General features: G+C 48.5%; 1 protein-coding gene across 1 annotated transcript in view; it reads right to left on the bottom strand.

Moving 5' to 3' along the window:
* Nucleotides 1-907: 907 nt before the first annotated feature.
* LOC135877783 (NACHT, LRR and PYD domains-containing protein 3-like) overlaps nt 908-14154 on the bottom strand; it is a 65260-nt gene continuing 52013 nt past the window's right edge. The window contains exons 8-11 of the mRNA XM_065403335.1: nt 12614-12784; nt 10109-10279; nt 2977-3147; nt 908-1007 (exon numbers count right to left, since the gene is read on the bottom strand). Coding sequence (XP_065259407.1) covers nt 908-1007; nt 2977-3147; nt 10109-10279; nt 12614-12784 — 613 coding nt within the window. The remainder of the gene's footprint in view (nt 1008-2976; nt 3148-10108; nt 10280-12613; nt 12785-14154) is intronic.

Raw genomic sequence — 14154 nt, 5'->3', positions numbered from 1 at the left:
AGGCCTGAGAAACAAAGCTGTCAGCTGTAAATTGCTAAATAAGTGATGACAAACTTCTGCCTATCAGTGTTTTGTTTTTTTTAAGCCTGCACTGTAATAGCTCTGGGTGAGGGGAGGAAAGTGTTCACCACCACACACTGAAATGTCAGGAGGAAGCTTTGTAATTAGCTCTGAGCTTGTGGTTCAGACATTAGATAATAAACTACTTACAGTATTAAGATAGTGACCCAGCACCAAGTTATAGATTTGATTGACTGGGTAAAATTCTTTAGTTGGGATTCATAACCAAAACAGTCACCTTCTTAGATCCCTTTTTAGGATTAATACAACAAATAATCAGTTCTTTTTAATCTGATGAGGTAACTAACTTGGTGACATAATTTTGATCCAACATTGAGACTAATTTAATCAGGGTTTGATTTTGATTGTTTAGTTGCATTGCTCTATGCCTCATTTAGTTTTGTAGTACGATTAGTAGCTTTGCTTTGGTGATACAGTTTGTTGGCGTATTAGTTTTAATACAATTTATAAAATTGATACCAAACAACATTTCTTTCAATAAGCAACATGGGTCTACAACCTTGAGGATGTGGGCAGATATCAATGGGTGAACCTAACAGCCTAACCAGCTCCACATAATAAACCTCTGGTTCTCTCAACCCTGACAGTCTCTTCCAGCCCTGCGCCTGTGGAGGCTGAATGTGTGAGTTCAACAAGCTCACAAAACCGGAGCATATTTTCCCCATAGTGTGAGGTTCTCACTCTTAACACCAGTCAGGAGAATGTGCATCCGGAGTCCTTGGTGATGGCAGAGATGCCTTAAAAGAGGCAGGTCCTGTCCCTAGCCGCTGTCCCAGCTAGCAGGCCGACAGCCAGGCCAGAGCGGTGTCGGTGCAATGGCTCCTGCTCACCAATTCTTCCATATACGTATGATCATATCAGGTTTCCTCTTTTTCACAGCATCTAGCTCTCTCTGTGTGTCTTCATTTACATTGACACTGCTCAAGCTGTGGGGGAAAACAAGTCAGAAAAAGTGTTAGACATAATGCCCGAGAACACAGCCCCTTTGTAGCAAAGTTAGCCACACACCATTGTTTTTCGTGAAATTATCTTTAGAATGGACACAAACGACTATTGCAATGAATGTTCAGACATAACTATCTGGGCCCATCTTCTTTCCCCATCCCACACATTTTGGGTCCACCCCGGTAGTCACCATCTGCACTGGATTCCCTTTGGAGTCTGACCAGGCCCCTCCTTGCCTGCTGAAGAGGCTGCTGTTGAGTGACGTGCGGAACTCTCAGCCCACTTAGAGGGAGGGAGATGCCAGCATGTGACATTTATAGCAAGCAAGAAAACAGACTTCAGGGAAGTTATTTGTTCCTGAATTGTTATTAATCTATCAAATTATTGTTTTAAATCTAAATCATTTTGAAAGCTTTCATCCTGTGTTTTGGTTGTAACATCCCAGAACCAAAGGCTGTGTAGGGGATGTCTAGGACTGCGTGGAAAACTGGACGTTGTTTAAATGTATTTGCTATCCCAACGCTCCACAGAACTGACTTCCATTTTTTAATTCCCATCGGCCTTTTATCTTCCTTTATTTCTGGTCCTTTTAGTTCTCTCTCTTTTATAGATTTGCCTTTTCCCCTTCAGGCCAGTAGTCTAGAAATTTCAAAACATTCTCTTGTAGCTGTGGATTTAAAACTCCTAGCTGGCCGGCTGTGCTGGATTTAAATGCTGCTTAAGCTGAAACCCTGGTAGCTTTTATGATCTTAAAAATCATTTAAAACTGCCTGTATTGTTCTGGAGGAAAAGGCAGATGTCAGTTGCCTAATGAGCCAGCTGGACCTTCCAATCCTACCAATATCAGTATGAGCTGCTGACCGGAGCGACAACCAAGATGAGGAGGAGAAGAGTGAAGGAACTGGGTTGCCACCATAGACAGAAACAGAAATTAAACAGAAACAATTAGGTATTCACTTTGTATCCTTTCCCTCTTTTCCATCTTCTTTTTCTGTTTGTCTGTTTGGCTTTGTCCCAGAATTATTTGTTGAAATGGTGGTAAATTATCTTTTGAATGGAGGGCTATTTTAATTCATTTATGAAACACCCCAGACTTCTATTCTCAGTCCTGCTTCCTGATTAAAATAACAGATTCTAACATAAAACGACGCTGCCTTTGGAGTGCTCAAACAGCCACTTTATTATCCCATGTTTAAGCCAGTAGAGCTGCATGAATAATAAATTTTTCAGGTTGGTGGCTGAACTGAAAAAAAAGAAAAGAAAAAAGAAAAGGTTCATTTTGAACCAAAACCTCATTTTTCCGTTTTTTAAAAAGAAATCAAACAAACAATTTTTTTTGGTGCCAAATGAAAATTTATTTGATCTGAAAAAAATTCGGGTCTTTTTGTGGTTTTGTTTAGTTTCTTTTTAAGTGTTTTTTACCCTCAAAAAACCAATTAATCAAATTAGCTACATTTCTAAACAAAACATTGTTTCAAAGTGACAAGTCAAATCTTTTGTTTAAAAGAAGTCAGCTTTTTATTCTTCCAAAATTATTCACCAAATGCAACCTCAATTTGCAAATATTTTCATCCTGAAACTGCATTTTTCTGCAAATTTACTATTTGAGCAAAAAATGTCACCCAGCTCTACTATTATCACAGCAGTGGGTCTCTCTTCCTTTCTCTGCGGGAGGAGATTAGGTGCCAGTTCTTGGGTGCATGGACAATAACACTGTGACCCCAGGAAAAAGAGCTTAAATCACACCACTATGTGCCAGATTTTCCAAGGAACTCAGCACCCACAACTGGGGCTGGATGTTCAAGGGGACTGACGTCCCATTTACCCAGGGTGCTGAGCTCGTCTGAAAATCCGACCATAGAAGTCACAAGCTACGACATGCTGAGCACTTTAGAAAACCTGGCCCCATGTGAAAGGAACACCCGTGAAAGGAGCCCACTTGTAACTTACCCCAGTTTCTGCAGTTTGCAGTTTGGGTGTTTCAGTCCTTCACACAACTGTTTCACACCTGAATTGTCCATTGTTTTCTCTCCCAGAATCAACTCTGTCAGCGTCTGGTTGGTGCTGAGAGCAGAGGCGAGATCCCCACAACAAGCAGCTGTGAAATGGCAACCACTCAGTCTGCAGGAGCCAGAGATATACAAAGATTTGTGACTGCTTATTTTTGCCCCATTCGCTGGCATCAGCAGTCTTCATTCTAGGCATGTCCAGATAAACCACAGTGCTCTGAGAGGAGGCTTTGGGATTATTCATAAATTCCAAGGCCAGAAGGGGCCACTGTGATCATCTGGTCTGACCTGCAATATAGGACTTCCCCCAAACAATTCCTGTTTGAACTAGAGCAGAGCTTTTAGACAAAAATATTCAAACTTGATTTTAAAATTGCCAGTGACAGAGAATCCACCACAACCCTTGGTAAATTGTTCCAGTGGTTAGCTACCCTCACTGAACCTTATTTCCAGGCTGAATTTGTCTAGCTTCAACTTCCAGCATTGGATCCTTTTATACTTTCCTCTGCTAGACTGAAGAGCTCATTATCAAATATTTGTTCCTCACATAGGTACTTCTACACTGTGATTATGTCACCTCTTATACTTTTCTTTCTTAAGTTAAGTAGATTGAACTCTGTCACTATAAGGCAGGTTTTCCAATCCTTGCATTATTCTCACGGCTCTTCTCAGGACCCTCTCCAATTTATCAACATCCTTCTTGGACTGTGGGCACTAGAACTAGACACAATATTCCAGCAGCAGTCACACCAGTGCCAAATACAGAGATAAAATAACCTTGACTCCTACTCGAGATTCTTCTGTTTATACATCCATTAGTGCTTTGGGCCACAGCAACGCACTGGGAGCTCATGCTTAGTTGATTATCCACTGTACACGCCCCCCCCCCCAGTCTTTTTCAGAGTCACTGCTTCCCAGGATAGGGTTCCCCCCCTGTAAGTGTGGCCTACATTCTTTGAATCATAGAATATCAGGGTTGGAAGGGACCTCAGGAGGTCATCTAGTCCAACCCCCTGCTCAAAGCAGGACCAATTCCCAACTAAATCATCCCAGGCAGGGCTTTGTCAAGCTGGGCCTTAAAAACCTCCAAGGAAGGAGATTCCACCACCTCCCTAGGTAAAGCATTCCAGTGCTTCACCACCCTCCTAGTGACATAGTGTTTCCTAATATCCAACCTAGACCTCCCCCACTGCAACTTGAGACCATTGCTCCTTGTTCTGTCATCCGCCACCACTGAGAACAGCCGAGCTCCATCCTCTTTGGAACCCCCCCTCAGGTAGTTGAAAGCAGCTATCAAATCCCCCCTCATTCTTCTCTTCTGGAGACTAAACAATCCCAGTTCCCTCAGCCTCTCCTCATAAGTCATGTGCTCCAGACCCCTAATCATTTTTGTTGCCCTCCGCTGGACTCTTTCCAATATTTCCACATCCTTCTTGTAGTGTGGGGCCCAAAACTGGACACAGTACTCCAGATGAGGCCTCACCAATGTCGCATAAAGGGGAACGATAACGTCCCTCGATCTGCTGGCAATGCCCCTACTTATACAGCCCAAAATGCCATTAGCCTTCTTGGCAACAAGGGCACACTGTTGACTCATATCCAGCTTCTCGTCCACTGTGACCCCTAGGTCCTTTTCTGCAGAACTGCTACCTAGCCATTCGGTCCCTAGTCTGTAGCAGTGCATAGGATTCTTCCGTCCTAAGTGCAGGACTCTGCACTTGTCCTTGTTGAACCTCATCAGGTTTCTTTTGGCCCAATCCTCCAATTTGTCTAGGTCCCTCTGTATCCGATCCCTACCCTCCAGCGTATCTACCACGCCTCCCAGTTTAGTGTCATCTGCAAACTTGCTGAGAGTGCAGTCCACACCATCCTCCAGATCATTAATAAAGATATTAAACAAAACCGGCCCCAGGACCGACCCTTGGGGCACTCCGCTTGAAACCGGCTGCCAACTAGAGCCATTGATCACTACCCGTTGAGCCCGACGATCTAGCCAGCTTTCTATCCACCTTACAGTCCATTCATCCAGCCCATACTTCTTTAACTTGGCGGCAAGAATACTGTGGGAGACCGTATCAAAAGTTTTGCTAAAGTCAAGGAATAACACATCCACTGCTTTCCCCTCATCCACAGAGCCAGTTATCTCCTCATAGAAGGCAATTAGGTTAGTCAGGCACGACTTCCCCTTGGTGAATCCATGCTGACTGTTCCTGATCACTTTCTTCTCCTCTAAGTGTTTCATAATTGATTCCTTGAGGACCTGCTCCATGATTTTTCCAGGGACTGAGGTGAGGCTGACTGGCCTGTAGTTCCCTGGATCCTCCTTCTTCCCTTTTTTAAAGATGGGCACTACATTAGCCTTTTCCCAGTCATCTGGGACCTCCCCCGATCGCCATGAGTTTTCAAAGATGATGGCCAATGGCTCCGCAATCACATCCGCGAACTCCTTTAGCACCCTCGGATGCAGCGCATCTGGCCCCATGGATTTGTGCTCATCCAGTTTTTCTAAATAGTCCCGAACCACTTCTTTCTCCACAGAGGGCTGGTCACCTCCTCCCCATACTGTGCTGCCCAGTCCAGCAGTCTGGGAGCTGACCTTGTTTGTGAAGACAGAGGCAAAAAAAGCATTGAGTACATTAGCTTTTTCCACATCCTCTGTCACTAGGTTGCCTCCCTCATTCAGTAAGGGGCCCACACTTTCCTTGACTTTCTTCTTGTTGCTAACATACCTGAAGAAACCCTTCTTGTTACTCTTAACATCTCTTGCTAGCTGCAACTCCAAGTGCGATTTGGCCTTCCTGATTTCACTCTTGCATGCCTGAGCGATATTTTTATACTCCTCCCTGGTCATTTGTCCAATCTTTCACTTCTTGTAAGCTTCTTTTTTGCGTTTAAGGTCAGCAAGGATTTCACTGTTAAGCCAAGCTGGTCGCCTGCCATATTTACTATTCTTTCTACACGTCGGGATGGTTTGTTCCTGCAACCACAATAAGGATTCTTTAAAATACAGCCAGCTCTCCTGGACCCCTTTGCCCTTCATGTTATTCTCCCAGGGGATCCTGCCCATCTGTTCCCTGAGGGAGTCAAAGTCTGCTTTTCTGAAGTCCAGGGTCCGTATTCTGCTGCTCTCCTTTCTTCCTTGTGTCAGGATCCTGAACTCGACCATCTCATGGTCACTGCCTCCCAGGTTCCCATCCACTTTTGCTTCCCCTACTAATTCTTCCCTGTTTGTGAGCAGCAGGTCAAGAAAAGCTCTGCCCCTAGTTGGTTCCTCCCGCACTTGCACCAGGAAATTGTCCCCTACACTTTCCAAAAACTTCCTGGATTGTCTGTGCACCGCTGTATTGCTCTCCCAGCAGATATCAGGGTGATTAAAGTCTCCCATGAGAACCAGGGCCTGCGATCTAGCAACTTCTGTTAGTTGCTGGAAGAAAGCCTCGTCCACCTCATCCCCCTGGTCTGGTGGTCTATAGCAGACTCCGACCCCGACATCACCCTTGTTGCTCACACTTCTCAACTTTATCCAGAGACAGTCAGGTTTTTCTGCAGTTTCATAACGGAGCTCTGAGCAGTCATATTCCTCTCTTACATACTCTCTTACCTCATCCTAGAGGTACACGTTTCTATTTGTCTGTACTAAAATGCACATATTGTTCACTTGCGCCCAATTTCCCAAGCAATACAGATTGCTCTGTAGCAGTAACTTGTGCTCTACATCTCTACATTATTTCCCATTTTGCAATTTTTGTGTCATCCGTAAACTTTATCAGTGATACTATGTTGTCTGCCAGGTCATTGATAAAAATGTTACAAAGCATAGGGCCAAGAATTGATCCCTGTGGGACCCCCATAGAAACACACCCTCACGACTTAAACACTACAAGCCCTGGAGGGAATACTTTACCATGTGCAGGTATTGTGTCAGTTACTATGTGTTCTATATGCGATTGTTCAGATGAGTTTAAGGGAAAGGTAGATTGAGGGTCTATTTCTAATGGGTGGGGTAATCCTAACAATATCCTGTAATGACCTGCTGGCTCCCTATTGGATACTGCCCCCTCTAGAGTGGTAGGAAGAGAAAGGACTAAATCCTAGCTTATTCTGGTGGAGGAAGGACCTTGATTAGCATCTCACCAGCAGGGGGCGCTGTGTTAACCAGAATGATGAGGAAAGAGAAGTGACATCCTGTGGACAGAAGGGCTCAGGCTGGGAGAGCGACATGGCCAGTGTGTGTGAGAGGGTGAGCAGCAGGCTGCAAGCAGCAAGGACAGAAAGCCGGGCAGTGGTATCCTGAGAGCCAGGGCAAGGAGGCAGGTGGGAAGGTGAGAGCTGATCAGGGAAGCAGGCTGTGGCTGGCAGGCTGGGAGCAGCAGCACCAGGACATGTGGGGTGGAGCAGCCTGCAAGCAGGAGGGGAGAGGCAATTGCTAAGGCTGGGTGACAGGAGGACAATGCAGATTGACCCCAAGGAGATCAGAGATGACAGGGCTGAGCTCTGGCCAGTGGGGTCGCAGACAAGCCCTAAATTGTCTGCCATGAGAAAGATGGGCCAGAAAGGGCACCAGGTGCCAGCCCACAGCCAGCTCTCAGTGACACACTTGCTGGCTGGGCTGTGTTATCAGTAGCTGGGTGACACTGTAGATTTGGCCATGCACTGCTACTGGCTGGGGACAGACTGGCTAAGCAGCAGTTCTGCAAAAAAGGACCTGGGGATTACAGTGGATGAGAAGCTGGATATGAGTCAGTAGTGTGGCCTTGTTGCCAAGAAGGCTAACAGCATATTGGGCTAAATTAGTAGGAGTATTGCCAGCAGATGGAGGGAAGTGATTATTCCCCTCTATTCGGCATTGATGAGGCCACCTCTGGAGTGTTGCGTCTAGTTTTGGGCCCTGCTCTACAGAAAGGATGTGGACAAACTGGAGAGAGTCCAGCGGAGGGCAACGAAAATGATTAGGGGGCTGGAGCACATGGCTTATGAGCAGGGCCGGCTCTAGGTTTTTTGCCGCCTCAAGCAAAAAATGTTTTGGCTGCCCCCCACCCCAGCCCTGGGCTCCCCCCGCAGCGCCCTGCCACCCCAGCCCTGGGCTCTCCCCCTGCACCCTCACCCCCTGCTGCCCCAGAGCTGGGATCTCCCCCCCACCCCCTGCCGCCCCAACCCCTGGGCTCCCCCCCCACCCGCACCCTCTGCCGCCCAAACACTGGGCTCTCCCCCCCACCCCCCCGGGCTTCCCCCCACCAGTGCTGACTCTGCCCACTTCCCCCCTCGCCTCCAGCCGGTCCGGCGCTGGCAGGGTCGGGGTAAGCAGCGGGGCTCCCTGGCCGCGCCTCAGCCCAGGCTCCCTCCAGCTGGGGCTCCCACCTCCAGGACCGGCTGGGACCCGGGACGGCAGAGTCGGGGACCGCCTGGCAGAGGGCTGAGGAGCTGGGGCAGGGCAGCCCCAGAGAGAGCGGAGCCCCGGAGAGCAGGACACAGGCCCCATACGACAGTGCCTCGGGCACCAGTCCCCACTATGGCCCCGCTGCTGCTGCTCCTGGCCGCCCTGCCGCAGTCCCTGGGTGGCTTGGGCCGCTTCGCCCAGCCCCGGCTGCGGCGCTGGGGGGCGGCCGCCCTGCGGCACCTGCCATAAGGTGCGGGCGCTGCTCCCCGACGAGAACTGCAGCGGCCCCAGGGCGCCCCCTGTGCAGGACGCGCTGCTGCTGCCAGGGCCCGCTCTAGGCTTTTGCCGCCAAAAGCGCAAAAAAAAAAAAAAAAAAAGGCTGGCTGGAATGCCGCCCCTGAAAATGTGCTGCCCCAAGCACCTGCTTGGTTTGCTGGTGCCTGGAGCCGGCCCTGCTTATGAGGAGAAGCTGAGGGACCTGTGGTTATTTAGTCTGCAGAAGAGAAGAGTGAGGGGGGATTTGATAGCAGCCTTCAACTATCTGAACGGGGGTTCCAAAGAGGATGGAGCTAGGCTGTTCTCAGTGGTGGCAGATGACAGAACAAGGAGTAATGGTCTCAAGTTGCAGTGAGGGATATCTAGCTTGGATATTAGGAAACACTATTTCACTAGGAGGGTGGTGAAGCGCTGGAATGGGTTACCTAGGGAGGTGGTGGAATCTCCATCCTTAGAGGTTTTTAAGGCCCGGCTTGACAAAGCCCTGGCTGGGATGATTTAGTTGGGGTTGGTCCTGCTTTGAGCAGGGGGTTGGACTAGATGACCTCCTGAGGTCTCTTCGAACCCTAATCTTCTATGATTCTATGAAATGATGGGTGATGATCGGGGGGAGTCCCAGCCTCTTTGTGGGAAACACATTAATGTTGATGTTGCTTATTCACATTTACTGTTTACAGCCAGTTTGGGAGAACAGAGCAGTATTCAATTTCCTTTTCTTTCCAGCCCTTTTGGTAGAGCAGGAGTGACAGCTCAGGTTCAGGACAGTGTGCACATATGTGGGGCTGTTACTGCCTTAGTGAGTAAAGTCATTGTTTTTCTAACTTCAAAATATGCTGCATTTGTGGTTGCTAAAAACCACAGGATTCTGCCCTTGGCTGCACCAAGTTCACATCTGGCCGTGCTGAGAGACTTTGAGGAGAAAATATTGGCTGTAACCCACCTTCCTACTGCCCTGATCCTGGACCAGGTGGGGGCCAAAACAGCCTCTGGTATAACTTAGAGGAAACTGCGGAACTAAAATTCATTTGCAATTTAACACCATTAATTTGTGCTTGAATAGGGACTGGGATTGGCTGGCTCACTACAGAAGCAACTTTGCCTCTCCTGGAGTTGACACCTCCTCATCAATTGTTGGGAGTGAACTACATCCACCCTGATGGTGTTGGCCCTGTCAACACTGGTTCTCCACTTGTGAGGTAACTCCCTTCTCTTCATGTGTCAGTATAATAATGCCTGCATCTGTAATTCTCACTCCATGCATCTGAAGAAGTGGGTTTTTTACCCATAAAAGCTTATGCCCAAATAAATCTGTTAATCTTTAAGGTGCCACCAGACTCCTTGTTGTTTTGATAAATAGAGTGTAACTCACAACAACACCATGTTAACAGGCACTGACTAAATGGAACCAGCTGGTACTTACTGCAGTATCTGTAATTTGCAGTTTGGATGTTTTAATCCTTCACACAGCAGCTGCACTCCTGAATCTCCTAGGTTGTTCCACCTTATGCCGAGCTCTGTCAGGGTCTGGCTGGTGCTAAGAACAGAGGACAGATCCTCACAACAAACAACTGTGAGATCACAATACCCCAGTCTGTAGGATATGAAGATATACAGAGAGCAAAATGACGACTTGTTTATGCCCCATCCTCTGCATTTCCCCTCCTTGATACCTGTATGCAACTCTAAAAGTGATTCTTAATTTAGAAGCAATACAGAAATCACTTCATTTTGATTCAGATTACAAAAAGACCCCTATAGAATATCAGGGTTAGAAGGGACCTCAGGAGGTCATCTAGTCCAATCCCCTACTCAAAGCAGGGCCAAGCCCCAGACAGATTTTTGCCCCAGATCCCTAACTGGCCCCCTCAAGGATTGAACTCACAACTCTGGGTTTAGCAGTCCAATGCTCAAACCACTGAGCTATCCCTCCCCCCCATACAAAGCTGTCGACCTGGGTGGGCAAACTACGGCCCACAGGCCATTTTAAGCCGGCCCTCGAGGTCCCACCGGGGAGTGGGGTCTGGGGCTTGTCCTGCTCCGGTGCTCTGGCGTTCCAGCCGGGGAGCAGAGTCAGGGGGCTGCTCTATGTGGCTCCCGGAAGCCGTGGTATGGCCCTGCTCCGGCTGCTGCGCACTCCAATGGCCCCATCCGGTGCTACTGCTTCCGGGAGCCATTTGAGGTAAGAGCCGCCCGGAGCCTGCATCCCTGAGCCTCTCCCCATGCCCCAACCCTCTTCCCCAGCCCTGATCCCCCTCCTGCCCTCTAAACCCCTTGATCCCAGCCTGGAGCACCCTCCTGCACCCCAAACTCCTCATCCCCAGCCCCACCCCAGAGTCCCCACCCCCAACCAGAGCCTGCACCCCTTCCCGCACTCAAGCCCCCTGCCCTAGCCCTGATCCCCCTCCCACCCTCCGAACCCCTCGATCCCAGCCCAGAGCACCCTCCTATACCCCAAACTCCGCATCTCCAGCCCCACCCCAGAGTGCGCACCCTCAGCCGGAGCCCACACCCCACTCCCCGCCCCAGCCTGGAGCCCCCTCCCGCACCCTGAACTCCTCATTTCTGGCCCCACCCCAGAACCCGCACCCCCAACCAGAGCCCTCACCCACTCCCGCCCAATTTTGTGAGCATTCACAGCCCACCATACAATTTCTATTCCCAGATGTGGCCCTCGGGCCAAAAAGTTTGCCCACCCCTGCTCTAGATCTCTATCACACAGTTAGTGCTACAACCAAAACCCCAGTAGCATTAAATTAATTATTCTAATAGGAACTCATCCATCCAGCTACAGAAAACACCTTCTCAACCCTCTTTAAAACCCCAATCAAACAGAGGCTCTTTGCAGCATGCCCAGAAGGTCCCTAAATGTGGGGTATTTTGGACTGGGGGGAAAGGCAAGTCCCAGAGCCCTCACAGAGGCCAACCATCCCTTCTCTTTTATAACAAAGGGGGGATTAGCTCTGTCTCCCATGCTGACTGCAGTTGGGGCAGTCTGGCCCAGTGACAGACACAATCCCTCAGGTAGGCCGGTCCCAGGCCATTTAGGGCTTTATAGATCAGAACCAGCCTCTTAAACTCCACCCAGAGACCAATGGGCAGCCAGTGCAGATCCTGCAGCCATCTGCTCCCAGCCGGATGCCATGCTCAGTAAGTGACCTAGCGCTGTCTACACTGGGGCATAGGTCTGCTTAACTAAGTCTCTCGGGGGTGTGACTTTTTCATGCCCCTGAGTGACGTAGCTGGGTCAACCTAACTTTCTAGTGTCGACCAAACCTTAGTTAAATAAACAGAGGACCTACAGAAAATATCTATGGGGCATGAAGAGGCTCTGTGTGACCCAACTTCTCTCTAGTAAAATATGACAAATCTACAGTGCAGTGGGGTCTCTCAGCTGTACATGGGAGGAGAGTAGGTGTTTTTGGGTGGTCATTAGAAGAACTGTTTGGGATTTTTTCAGTGAAATAGTTTTGCCATCAGAAAATGCAGATTAGTCACAAACTTTTTGTGGGAATGTCTCAGTGTTGGGAAGATACCGTCTCTCCGAGCCAGGCTGGACTTTCTGGGCAAAACTACAGAGAGAGCAAGACTAGAATAGCCTGTAGCCCCGTGGTTGGGGCATTCACCTGGCCTGTGTGAGGCCCAGCTTTGTCTCCTCCCAAATCAGGCAGAGCAGTGACTTTAACCTGTGCCCCCCACATCTCAGGTGGGTGCCCTAACCAGTGGGCTATTGGCTAGTCTAGCTTCTCTCTCTCTAAGAAGGTGTTTGTTTCATCACAATGCAGAAGGGGGGAAATACTGAGTTTTCACAGGATAGAAAACAGTTCCCCACAGCTGTTAGTAGTACTGATGCCTCAGTAGACAAAGCTCAGGTCACTGTAGTACAATGTTAATAAGCACAGACTGCAGGAAATCAGCTGTTACTTACACTAGTTTCTGTAGTTTGCAGTCTGGATGTTTCAATCCCTCACACAGCAGCTGCACGCCTGAATCCCCCAGTTTGTTATCCGCCAGTTCCAGCACGGTCAGGCTCTGGCTGGTGCTGAGAATAGTGGAGAGATCCCCACAGCAAGCAGCTGTGAGGCTGCAACTCCCCAACCTACAAGAGACAAACACACAGAGAGGGAAGTGATCACTTGTTTCCTCCCGGTTGGCTGTGGTTCCCTCACTGTTGTCAGTGTCTGTCTGGAGAGGGTTTCATTTCCATTCTGGAGGGAGGGAAGGATGGCTCTTGCCATATGTGCCACTAGCCAAATACTTAGGGGCTAGGGACATCCCAGGTCCTCAGTGAGTAAGGGGTTAATTCTGGCTTCCTTCCATCTGTCCTTGCACAGGTGCTCAGGGAAAGGGCTATCAAAACAGCTGCTGGGGAGCGAGTGGGCGCAGAATGGCTGTGGGTTGAGATGGCTGCAAATCCAGGCTGAGCGAGCCTCAGGCTGGGGTGGATTATGATTTGATGTGTTTAAGTTGTTTTGCTTTGCCTACTGAGATTTACTTGTGCTGAAATATCCTTCCTGATTACCAGAGTCTTGCTGCCTGTACAGTGCTAGGACCATGGTACCACCCTGTACACCTGCTGCTTACGCTGCCTCTTCCCGACTCTCAATAAGACATTTGCTGTTGCAGCTGAGTCTTCAGAGCTTTGCTGGCCCTGCAAGTTTGGCCTGAAACTACCTCTGGGAGGATATATCACGTAGGGTCCCGCAGGGGTCTGTCCTGGGTCTGGTACTGTTCAATATTTTCATTAACAGCTTGGATGATGGAGTGGCAAGTACACTTAGAACATTTTCAGATGGCACCAAGCTGGGAGGGGTTGCAAGCAATTTAGAAGACAGGATTAGAATTCAAAATGATCTTGATTAATTGGAAAATTGGTCTGAAATTGATCATATTAAATAGAGACATGTGCAATGTACTGCACTTAGGAAGGAAAAATATCAAATGCACAACTGCAAAATGGGGACTAACTGGCTAGGCGGCAGTACTGCAGAAAATGATCAGGGGATTAGAGTGGATCACAAAGTGAATATGAGTAAACAGTGTGATGTATTTTTGGAAAAAGGCTAATATCACTGTAGGGTGTGTTAGCAGGAGAGTCGTAAGTAAGGTATGGGAGGTGATTGTCCCACTCTACTCATCACTGGCGAGGCCTCAGCTGGAGAACTGTGTCCAGTTCGGGGCAACACAGTTCAAGAAAGATGTTGACAAATTAGAGAGTCCAGATGAGAGCAACAAAAGTGAAAAGAGGTTTAGAAAACAAGCTCCATGAGGAAAGGTTGAAAGAATTGGGCATGTTTAGTCTACAGAAGAGAAGGCTGAGGGGCAACATAACAGTCTTCAAATACGTGAAAGGTTGTTATAAAGACAATGGTGATCCATTGCTCTCCATGTCCACCAAGGGTAGGACAAGAAGTAATCAGCTTAATCAGCAGCAAGGGAGATTTAGGTTGGATATTAGGAAACACTTTC

Source organism: Emys orbicularis, chromosome 4 (assembly GCF_028017835.1).
Source record: "Emys orbicularis isolate rEmyOrb1 chromosome 4, rEmyOrb1.hap1, whole genome shotgun sequence".
Classification (NCBI taxonomy): domain Eukaryota; kingdom Metazoa; phylum Chordata; order Testudines; family Emydidae; genus Emys; species Emys orbicularis.
Note: the sequence above shows the minus strand (reverse complement) of the source record. Positions and strands in the feature narration are given on the sequence as shown.